General features: G+C 44.4%; 1 protein-coding gene across 1 annotated transcript in view; it reads right to left on the reverse strand.

Moving 5' to 3' along the window:
* Window positions 1-12,495, reverse strand: part of zdhhc2 (zinc finger DHHC-type palmitoyltransferase 2) — a 91,643-nt gene that overhangs the window by 35,434 nt on the left and 43,714 nt on the right. Inside the window, exon 8 of the mRNA XM_072252653.1 lies at window positions 3,835-3,967. Coding sequence (XP_072108754.1) covers window positions 3,835-3,967 — 133 coding nt within the window. The remainder of the gene's footprint in view (window positions 1-3,834; window positions 3,968-12,495) is intronic.

Genomic DNA, 12,495 nt, shown 5'->3' on the forward strand with positions numbered 1-12,495 from the left:
TTATTTTCCTTTTATATTTTATCTCTATTAATTACATAGTTCCAGTAATATCTATAAATTGTAATTCATTTAATCATTTATGGTGTATTGTTTATTATTTGGCGGAGTGAGGTACATCACACAGCATCCACACAAACTTAATTACCCAGTTTGGCGGGGTCGAGGGCTGTTTCCCCTAGACGATAGTGAGTTGAGCGACCCTGAGGCTTACCAGGGGGCTACATTTGGGGGCTTGTCCGGGATTTGATTCAGTGGTGTGCTGTGTGCTCTTTAAATCGGTGCTGCTGTGTCTCTGTGGGATTGCGGTTAGTAATTTGTGTCTCTGGGGGTTATTTGCTGGTTATTACTGCATGCGTGTTGGGTGAGGTCTTTGTTCGAGTTCAGACTAGCGCTGACGAGTTGGTGGTGGGACTAGGTGCTATCCATACTGTTAGGAGAGAGAGGAATGAGTGGTCTGATTTGGAGGTAGTGTCTGCGAACAAATGTTCCAGCTATGGCAGGCTCCACCTGTCTTTTGGGATATTGTCCACCCCTAAAGGGGCGGAGGCATGTGAGACGTTGGTGGAGTGGATCTCTCAGTTGCTAGATGGGTGGCAATGCTCGGTTGAGGGAGAGTGACAGGGATTGGTTGAAAGTTTGAGTAGGCGGGCTGTTGACGGTGTCAGGTTCAATCACACCGTAGTGACAGCTGCCAGTTTTTTGAAAGAGGGGGGAAGAGTTTTCAGTGCGCCTTCTCTGGCTAGGAGGGCAGCTAAATTGCTTGCAGTGCCAGAGGGATCATTTCAGGGGATCAGCCCCTCCCTCACGTTCAGCTGATCAGAGAGGTGTCGGGAAACTTAGTGGAGGCCCAGTGGGGGAACAGCTTGGGATCGCCGGGGGAGCACGTTCCCAGCAATGTACCAAGGAACTTCTGAAAGGAAAATACCCTATTCCTGAAGCTTAGAGGGACCACACCCCAGTGTGTCGTTACGGATAGAGGGAAGCAATGCTAAAGCCATCCTCGACACCGGGGCACAGGTCAAGTTGTTGTACAGTTCGTTTTACGACCGGTGTCTGAAGCATTTACCCTTGACAACATTAAGGGCACTGGAGATTTGGGGTACCAGTGCCAGTAATTATATTCAGAAGATGATGATTGGTTAGTGACCCTGGAGTTCATGGGGGCATTGTCTGGGCACTCAGCGTTTCGAGCTGCTTCTGAGGACGTATGTAGTAGCCTTGGGCCGGTAATGAATTTAACCGAGACTCAATTGTGGTACGGCCTGGGGGAAGTATCTGAGGGTGAGACTCTCTTAGTAGACACTCCGAAATACCACGAAGGGAGGGGAGTTGACCGCTGAAGACACCTTGGTGAGAGAGAGGTCATGGCGACTGGACCCTGTAGCCGTGCAAGATGTGGGCAGCGTGTGTGTGGATTATAGGACTCTGAACAAGCGCACTGTCACTGACCAGAATACGGCCCTGAGGGCCCAAGACACTATGGTCTGTTTGTATGGTGCGATGTGGTTTAATGTGCTGGATCTGAGGAGTGGATGTTGCCAGATCCTGATGAGTGAGGCTGATGAGGAGAAGATGGCCGTTACTGGTTCCCTAGGATTCTTCCGGTCCGATAAGATGCCACAGTGCATATCCAAAGCCTCTGCAACCTTTCCGCAGGGCATGAGGAAGACCTTGGGGGATGTGGAGGTGTTTGTAGTTTTGGCATATGTGGATGATGGCCTAGGGTTTGGATTCGCCTTGGGGGATGATGATGTGAGGCGAGTGCTGGAGCCCAGGACAACCATTGAAGACTTGGAGTTCTCGCTCGTCAAAGTGGAGATGGAGAAATGGAATTCTATGCTAAAACTGCGGTCATGTACTGATAATTAATCCAGAGAGACAAAACCATGACCAACCTTCGAAAGGATCAGCAGAAACACAAGACATTGATCCAGAACAGATTGGAAAAAGCTAGTGGTGTAATTGCGTCCCAGATGGAAATGGACATGAAGCGTGGGTCAGAACTGCTGAGACTGGGGTGAGGGTTGGAGGAGTCAGAGGAGAAGCTGACGTCTCGAATGCAGGAGGCTGAAGAGGCTGCCCAGGCTAAGTGTTTCAGTTTGGAGAAAATCAAACAGCAGCTACCGGTCGAGGGAATGAGGAAGAATACGGATTCGAAGGATGATGTGCTAGATGTGTGGTACATGCTGCCTTTCGCTAACTTCCCCTTGATTGAGGAAGAGACTTTTGGTCCCTCCCCCACTGAGTCAGGTGTAGTGGGGAGGGCTAGCTGTGGGCAGCCTGGGTTACTGTAGGACCCTGAAGGAAAAGAAGCCGGGCCCTGGACACGGGACAGGGGGCTCCGAGTTGCAGTGGGAGCATGAGTGAGAGATTGAGAGAGGAGTCGGCAAGCAGACCTGAGGTATCCCCAGTAGTGTCAGAGCCTTAAGGGTTTAGATGAGGGGGTACAGAGGTCTTGGAGGATTAGGAAACTCCCAGATAGGTTGGCCTATGTAGCGCCCGTAGGACCAGATGCAAAGTACACTGTTTGGGGAGCAATGTCATTGTGTGTACTTTGATTGGGTTTTTGTGTCTGCAGGACTGGTGGGCGAGTTATTTAGAAGTCATGAGGACATGACTTTATTTGGTGGGGGGCGAGTGTAAGAGGTTTCTTCTTTTATGTTACTGCGTAGGCTAATCAAAATGGCTTCTTTGTTATGTGAACTGCTGAGAAAGTTCTCTCACTAGCAGCTTGTTTGGGTTATAGAGGGAGTTGTATTCAGTTGCTAACCAATTGGGATAGATGTTATTCTTTTTTGTATGTCTGTAAGCTATTGTGATGCGCGAGTTTTGGGGCAGAAGGCACGAAGGGGAGAGAGAGTGGACATGATGCTGTGAGCTGGCCAACGGGTTGGACCCCGAGTCGGAGTCCGAGGTCCAGGGTCTTCAGCGAAGAGAGGAGACGAAGACAGACTCGTGTGGAGCATCTGGTCGACCACCGTGGTTGGTCACAGGCGGCGGGTCGAGGTGGCCAGAGGGGATCGAATGGTGAAAAGAGGATCGTTACTAGAGCTCCAACTGTTTGTGCATGAAGAGATTGAACTTTGTTAAGTTTGGCGCCTTTTATTTTCCTCTTATAGTTTATCTCTATTAATCTCATAGTTCCAGTAAGATCTATAAAGTGTAATCATTTAATCGTATATGGTGTATTGTCTGTTATTTGGCGGGGTGGTGTACATCACACAGCATCCACACAAACTTAATTACCCAGTTTGGCGGGGCCGAGGGCTATTTCCCCTAGACGACAGCCAGTTGAGCGACCCTGAGGCTTACCGGGGGAGGGGTACACATTCAGTACTTTTTTTAAAAAAACTTTATCATTCTCACAGTGGCTGAATATTGGGATAACGGCCAATCTAAGGTCAGGAATAGAGATAGTTCTATTGGGCTCTGTGCTGTACCTGTTTGAATTTTGCAGGTGCAGTAGCATAGAGAATGTCTGGTCTTCATGATGTCCCATCCTTATTGACCTGTTTTAATTTCATTGCAGATACCTACAGGAGCTTGTTGAACTAGCAATCTGGCTGGAGAGAATAGGAGATAAACACCAGGTCAGGAACTGGAGTTTTGATGTATTCAGTCTCCTCTGTGGATTTGACACACTCAGCCTAAACCTCTGATATATGTTATTGTGCAGAATATTTCTGCAACCCATTAAATTTTAAGCCCAAAAATACCACCAAAAACACTGAGATTTTCTTATTTTTCTTTGTTGTAGATTATCCAATCTTGCTCAAACCTAATTATTTAAAAATTTAACATCAACAAATATTTAGTACAGAAATTCCATCTTACCTAATGTAGACCTGTTCTTACTGACTAACCAGCAATGGTAGCCAAACAGAGAGGACAGGCTGACGGAGAACATGGCAGCTGCAAAGAACAGGAACATGATGTGGAACTTAGCTTGGGTGTCTGGTAGGCCATTCTGGGGAAGGGGAGAAAGAAAGAAAAAGGTAACAATATGCCGGAAACACAGAAAACGAGTTTGTACTTTCTATATGTAATTTTGCAACTATACATTGCAGAAACTGATCTGTTTTAACTTTTGCCCATCTTTTCTAGGCCACAGGAATATAGGAAGAGGAGCTGGCCATTCTACTGTATCATGGTTATCTGTACCTCAACCACAATCATCTGGCCTTTGATCTATAAGCATAAATTACCTACACTTAAAATACTTACTGAAGCTCTTGAAAATTTAAATTAACCAAGTAGATGTATTCTTAAGATGAGTATGAAAAGGTTCCAAATTTCCTTTATTATTCCCCATAGAAAAAGTGCATGTTTGGCACAGCATTGTGGGCCGAAGGGCCTGTACTGTGCTGTAGGTTTTCCATGTTTCTGAAAACTGCCTCCTCCCTTCATGTATGAATAACTTCCAATCCAATTCTGATTTCTCCATCAATAGATCACATGCAAATAACCTTCAAAAATGGGACAGCTTAATTAGATTATTCCTCAACATTATCTTGTTCATGACTAATGTTGTAAATCTTCGAGCAGCCCTAGGCTGTCCATTCCTAGCACCTTTTAAATGGGGAATGCATCTTTAAAAGCCTAAAATCAGAACCTCTGCAACTCGTGGGGTCAAACCCAATTCTCACTATGTACTGCTATGATGACAGCATGTTTGTCTTTCCACAATTCTAAGGTGAAACATATTGCCAATGTTCTTTTAAAAAGTTACAAATTAGTTTGATTTAATTTCTTTCTTTCCACAGTTAATGAAATTAGTAAGTTGGTTGTGTTAAGTTAGTTAATGACTATACAGCACTGAAATTATTCACTTTTTAAGGAATCTTAATGTATCCATTTCCTTTACTTTCCTCTTCCCACATCATTGGGTTCAGTGGCTTACCCAAGACTGTCACTGTGCTAATATAAATATAACAAAGAAAGATGGAACAACTTCTCTGAAGCTTTTTTTTGTCATGTTATGTGAGAATTGCCTCAGTATTCTATAGTGGAATTTGATACATCTCCAAAATATTGATGAATGATGACCTTCCTGGCATCCCAACAGGCATTGGATGGTAAATGGTATCATCTGAAGTGAGTTACGGAAATTGTGCCAGATATGCTTAGGTGATTCATGACCAGATAAGCTCGGTCAAATTTCTGGATTGGCACTATTTGATCAAGGAATTATTTCAAATGTTAAAAAAAATAAATAATTTACAGACACGTGTTGCTGAAAAATACCAGTGCTACATTTCTAAGTTTCCAGACATAAACTATTATGCCACAGTTTTGTTATCTGTCCCAGTATCATTTTTCTTGATTAATGCCAATTTGTTTTGGAAGAGAGTGTTTTATTATTTTTAAGGTATTATATTTTTGTTGTCTTGCTACAGGGCCAGGTACAGATGAGCTACATCCACCAGTGTTGAATTTTCTATCTATTCAGAAACATAGGTCAAGGAAATGTATGCAAATATAATAGAACTTGGTCTAAGATAGGGGTTCACAACCTGGGGTCTATGGAACCCTTGGTTAATGGTAGGGGTCTATGGCATAAAAAACGGATGGGATCCCCTGGTCTAGAAGAATGTATGCATTAAATTCGCATTCTGTTAGGTCTAATGTAGGAAAACTCACAGTAACATAGCCAATGAGTTGTTTATACCAAAGAGGGTTTATAACTGTTAATAATATCTACTATATTCACAGCTTGACCAATATGGGCCTCATTTCTTATAAAGTCACAGAAATAGTTCTTCACCCAACTTATCTTATGTTGACCATGGTTCCCACTAAGTTAGTTCCATTTCCCTGCACTTAGCACATACCCCCTTCCCAACCCTCCTGTCCATGTACTTAACCATATGTTTTTAGAAAAATTTGCCTTATGGAGATATCCTAGCCTCCTGGGGAAAGGGCAGCAGTTGAGAAGAATTATTGAGGGAGAAGGATTAGTATCAACATTTGAACAATGCGGTCAGTCAATCTGCATCTGTAATCTAGAATCAAGTCTATTTTTACACTTTACATTAAGGACCTACAATAGGAATTGGGTCTCTTATCCAAGAGAATGACAGCTGACTTTAGCAAATCAAAGCATGGATATTAGAGGGAGGTTGTCTCACAAATGAGAATTGAGTTCATTGAGGAAGTGACAAAGATGATTGATGAGGGTAGGGCTATGAATGTTGATGTGGACTTTACTAAGGCATTTTACAAGGTCCAGAAGATTAAGTCACGTGGAATCCACGGTGAGTTGGTAAACTGGATACAAAATTGGCTTAATCAATGAAGACAGACAGTAGTAGTTGAGAGATGTTTTTCCGACTGGAGGTCTGTGACCAGTGGTGTTCCTCATGGATCTATGCTGGGGTCTCAGTTGCTTGTAATATATTTTAATGATTTGAATTATAATGTAGGTGATTAGTAAGTTTGCAGGTGAAATGACATTTGGTGAAGTTGTGGATAGTGAGCAAGGTTGTCAAAGGATACAGCAGGATATAGGTTAGCTGGAAATATGGGTGGAGAAATGGCAGACGAGAGCTTAATCCGGACAAGTGCGGGGCATTTTGCAAGATCAAATGCAAGGGAAAAGAATACAATAAAAGGCAAGACTTTTAAGTACATTGATATTTGCTGGAACCTTGGGGTGCAAGAAGTGCAACGTAAATAGGTAGTGTGTTAGGAAGACATGGCATGCATGTCTTCATTGGTCAGGGCATTGAGTATTAAAATTGGAAAGTCATGTTTCAGCTCTATTAAACTTTGATTTGACTCCATTTGGACTATTATTTGAGTTCTGGTTGGCTAACTACGAGGATGGGGAGACTTTGTAGAGGTTGCAGAAGTGTTTCACCAGGATGTTGTCTTGATTGGACTGCATTAGCTATTAGTTAGACAAACTTGGAATGTTCTTTATGGAGAGTCAGAGGCCAAGGTGGTAGTTGTATATAACATTATGAAAGTCATAGACAGTAAGCCTTTTTCTCCAAATGGGGATATCAAATATGACAAAGCATAGGTTTAAGGTGAGATGGGAAATGTTTAAAGACTAGTGGGGCAAGATTTTTTAAATATAGAGAATGGTGCATGCCTAGAGAGTGCTGATGAGAGGTGGTAGTAGCAGATACAAAAGCAATGTTTAAAAAACATTCAGTCACATACATGAACAGGCATGGAAGAGGGGGGTATGGATCATATGCACATAGATTGGATTAGCTTAGATTGGCAATAACAGATGGTCCAGACATGGTGGACCAAAAGGCTTGTTCCCTGTGCTGTACTTTTCTATGTTCTAATATGGTACAGATTGAACGTGAAACCCTAAATCAGACCTCGTTGGCTTCATGAGACCATACATGTATTGTTTTGGTAATGCTATCCAAGGAAACTATGATTATGACACCACAATGTATACTTGTTTATGGGCTTCTGTGCAGGTTGACCAGACTGAATGTTGAGATGTGAGGACTTTCCTATCAAGACAGGAAGTGGTACAGGTTCATATTGTTGGTAGTTCAGATGGAGTGGGGATGACATTGAACCACTGAAAATTCTTGAGGATTGTACAGTAGGATCCTTAGCTAGAGTTTCTCTTGGTTAGAGCATCTTGATCAAGATCTCAGGACAAGGGTTCAGTCAGTGTGTTCTGGGTTGAGAAGAGACTTCTTCACAATGTTACAATCTTTGGAATTCCCTACCCCAGATGCCTGTGATTGTTTGGTTGATGAGTATATTCAAGTCTAACAGATGGATAGATCTCTGGAGTCTATAGAATTATTAAGGCAACTGGAGGTAGGGTTGGAAAATGGCTGATATTAAATAAGCTGATCGAACAGGGGAATATACTCAAAGGGTGGATGATGTATACTTGGATTTCCAGGTGTTGTTCAATAAGGTGTCACATAAAAGATTTATCCATAAGACAAGGAGCCGTGGAGTTGAGTGTAATGTACTGGCATGGATTGGTTAACCAGTAGAAGACAGAAAGCTGCAATAAATGGATGTTGCTCTGGTTGGCAATCAGTGGAGAGCAGAATATTGCAGCAGTCAGTGCTGGGTCACAACTGTTCACGATAAGCATTAAAGATCTGGAAGAGGAAACCGTGTATAGCATATGTAAGTTTGCTGATGACACTAAATTGAGTGGAAAAGCCAACTGAGCAGTGGTTGCGGAGAGTCTGCAAAGAGATATTGATTGGTTAAGTTAATGGGCAGGGGTCTGGCAGAGGGAGCACAATATTGGTATATACATGATTATCCATTTTGAAAGAAAAAAAATAGAAGATAAGATTATTATTTAAATGGTTAAAAATTGTAGCATGCTGTTGTGCAGAGGGAACTGGGAGTACTTGTGCATGAATCACAAAAGGTTGGTTTGCAGGTGCAAGAGGTTATCAAGAAGGCCTTCATTGCTAGAAGGATTCAATTTATGAGTGGGGAGGTTATACTGGCTTTAGAGTCCATGTGTGGAAGGTTTATTGGGTTGATTCCAGTGAAGAGAGATTAGCTATATGGAGACATTAAGTTGCTTGGGTCTATACTCATCGAAATTCAGGAGAATGAGAGGGGATCTTATAGAAAGATATAAAATTATGAAAGGGATAGATAAGGTACAAGCAGGAATTTTGTTTCCACTGGTAAGTGAGACTAAAACTAGGAGACAAAATTCAGAGGAGTAAGTTTAGGATAGAGATGGTTTACCTAGTGAGTAGTGAGTCTGTGGAATTCTCTGACAAAGAAGCAGCAGAGGCTATCTCATCAAATATATTTATGGCACATTTAGATTTTTGCATAGTAGGGGAATTAGGGGCTATGAAGGAAAGGTAGGTAAATGGAGATGAGTCATGACCAGGTCAGCTATGCTCTTATTGAATGGTGGAGCAGATTCAACAATCCAGATGGCCTACTCTTGCTCCTGTTTCTTATGTTTTTATAAGGGTCTTCAGGCCCTAAACCTGCTCTTTTCTTTTAATACTTTGTGCAAGTTTATATTGGAACATTTCAATTCACGGATGCTCAGTGCCAAAATTGGAGGAGTAAAGCTATTTCGAAAGGTTGTTAGATCTGTTAGAAGGTACAGAAGTAGGGAAGGTAAAGGCTATGGAAAGATCTGAAAACAAGGGGAAGAATTTCAATCCAAGTGTTGTTTAAGTCCCCAAGCACAGTGGAGATGGAAATTAGATGTAGACAGACTCATATTTATTGAGGGCCTAGAGTACAGAGGTTGCAGAGGCATGGTTTCATGTTGAATTAAGGCAAAGGCAGAGTTGGTCAATAATACGGTATTACCAAAGTAAAAATATCCATTTCTGTCACGGTTCCGACTACTAATTCCCCTTATTCTCCTAACTTCCTTTGATTGCGGCACACCTGTTTCTCATCTAGACCTGCAGGATAAATATCTCGGATTTGCATCCACTCATGGCCAGATTGTTGTTTCAGCCAGTGTGGTAATCCACGTTCCCGGCCACTTAGGATTGTGTATTTAAATATACAAACATGAGGAAATCTGCAGATGCTGGAAATTCAAGCAACACACATAAAAAAAAAAATGCTGGTAAACACAGCAGGCCAGGCAGCATCTATAGGAAGAGGTACAGTTGATGTTTCAGGCCGAGACCCTTCATCAGGACTAACTGAAAGAGATGGAAAGAGATTTGAAAGTGGCTGGGGGAGGGGGAGATCCAAAATGATAGGAGAAGACAGGAGGGGGAGGGATGGAGCTAAGAGCTGGAAAGTTGATTGGCAAAAGGGATATGAGGCTGGAGAAGGGAGAGGATCATGGGACGGGAGGCCTAGGGAGAAAGAAAGGGGAGGGGAGCCCAGAGGATGGGCAAGGAGTTATTGTGAGAGGGACAGAGGGAGAAAAAAGAGAGGAAAAATTTAATAAATAATAATAAGGGATGGGGTACGAAGGGGAGGTGGGGCATTAACGGAAGTTAGAGAAGTCAATGTTCATGCCATCAGGTTGGAGGCTACCCAGACGGAATATAAGGTGTTGTTCCTCCAACCTGAGTGTGGCTTCATCTTGACAGTCGAGGAGGCCGTGGACAGACATATCAGAATGGGAATGGGACGTGGAATTAAAATGTGCGACATATCAGAATGGGAATGGGACGTGGAATTAAAATGTGTGACATATCAGAATGGGAATGGGACGTGGAATTAAAATGTGTAACAGAATGGGAATTTTAATGCCCCACCTCCTCTTCATACCCCATCCCTTATTTATCTATTATTAATTTTTTCCTCTCTTTTTTCTCCCTCTGTCCCTCTCACTATAACTCCTTGCCCATCGTCTGGGCTCCCCTCCCCTTTCTTTCTCCCTAGGCCTCCCATGCCATGATCCTCTCCCTTCTCCAGCCTTGTATCCCTTTTGTCAATCAACTTTCCAGCTCTTGGCTCCATCCCTCCCCCTCCTGTCTTCTCCTATCATTTCGAATCTCCCCTTCCCCCTCCCACTTTCAAATCTCTTTCCATCTCTTCTTTCAGTTAGTCCTGACGAAGGGTCTCGGCCCAAAACGTCGATTGTACCTCTTCCTAGAGATGCCGCCTGACCTGCTGCATTCACCAGCATTTTTATGTAGTATTGTGTACTCTAAGATTTACTTCAGTACCGAGGTTTACCTGTGCAACTCGTTCTCTCTGTGTCAAGGTAAGTATTGCCTGCTGCTTGCCTATCCATTTGCCGTTCAGCTCCAGCTTGTGGAAAAGACGCTGCCGAGCGTCTACTCATTCTTCACCAGGGCTCCCGTAGTGTTGCCGAATACTCAGTGGAGTTCCGGACATTAGCGGCCGACTCAGGATGGAATGATGAGTCACTCCAGGGGGTTTCTCACAATGGACTCAGCAACCTGGTGAAGGACGAGTTGGTGGCAAGAGATAACACCGACAGTCTGGACTCCCTGATCTCCCTAGCCACCAGGTTGGACAATCGCCTCTGAGAACGCCATAGAGAAAGAACTGGTCATGTACCACCCTTGGCCACTTCTTGGCACTCATTACCGCCTCCTGCCAGAACAAGCCTCTCTCCTCCTTCTGCACCCCAAGTAGCTCCCAGCCCTGCCGTTTCTACCGCCCCAGGAGAGGAACCCATGCAGCAGGGACGGACCCGCTTTTCTCCCACAGAGCGACTCCGGAAAATGAGAGCGGGTGAGTGTATATATTGTGGCCAGTGCAGTCACTTCTTTGCCACCTGCCCCTTTCCTCCAAAAAGGGAAGGCTCCCCAGTAGCAGGGGGAGTCCCTGGTGAGCCAGACAACATTCCCCTTCGTCTGTCCCCTGACCCTGGATGCAGCTTCAAGCCACTTTGTGTTACAACCAACAGTCCTTGCCTCTGTTAGCACCAGTGGACTCCGGCGCAGAGGGAAACTTCATGGATGCAAACTTAGCCTTCCAAGCCGGAATTCCTCCTGAGCCTTTGTGTACAACCCCCCCCCCAACACCCCCCCCGGACGCCTGGCCACTGGACGGTAGACTACTAGCCTGAGTCACACACTGCACAGAACCCCTGCCTCTCCTTCTCTCTGGAAACCATCAGGAACAGGTACGATTCAATTTACTCTCCTCTCCTCAAGCCCCTATATTTCTTGGCCACCTCTGGTTAAGCCGTCATAACGCCCACATCGACTGGTCCACCGGGAAGACAGTCAGCTGGAGCTCGTTCTGCCATTTCTCTTGCCTGCAATCAGCCCTTCCCCCAGCGGAGGTCACTGCGACCCCATCTGCCTCTGAGCCCCCTGACTAGTCCAAGGTTCCCGTAGAAAATCACGATCTGGGAGAAGTGTTTAGCAAGCAACGGGCTCTTTCTCTGCCTCCACATCGCCCTTACGATTGTGTGATTGACCTTCTCCCTGGAGCCTCACTACCCACCAGCTGGCTGTACAACCTGTCCCCACCAGAAATAGAAGCTATGGAGACGTACGTAAATGACTCCCTTGTGGTTGGCATTATCTGACCCTCATCTTCCCCTGTAGGCGCTGGTTTCTTCTTTGTGGGGAAGAAAGACGGCTCACTACACCTGTGCATCGACTACCGTGGCCTGCACAACATTGCCATGAAGAATAGTATCCCCTGCCCCTTATCAACTCTGCATTCAAGCCCCTTCACAGAGCCACAGTATTCTCTAAATTAGACTTGCGGAATGCCTATCACCTGGTCAGGGTAAGGGAGACAGATGAATAGAAGACAGCATTTAACACCCCCCGCGGTCATTTTGAATACCTGATGATGCCTTTTGGCCTGACCAACGCTCCCGCGGTTTTCCAGGCTCTGGTCAATGTTGTCCTTAGGGACTTTATTAACTGATTTGTTTTCGTTTATCTGGATGATACCCTAATTTTCTCCTGTAATCTCCAGGAGCACACCCACCATGTCCGCCAGGTTCTTCAGAGGCTTTTGGAGAACAAGCTATTTGTTAAGGCAGAGAAGTGCGAGTTCCATCCATGCTGTCAGTTTCCTGGGGTACATCACTGAAAGCAGGCAGGTGAG

Source organism: Mobula birostris, chromosome 3 (assembly GCF_030028105.1).
Source record: "Mobula birostris isolate sMobBir1 chromosome 3, sMobBir1.hap1, whole genome shotgun sequence".
Lineage (NCBI taxonomy): Eukaryota > Metazoa > Chordata > Chondrichthyes > Myliobatiformes > Myliobatidae > Mobula > Mobula birostris.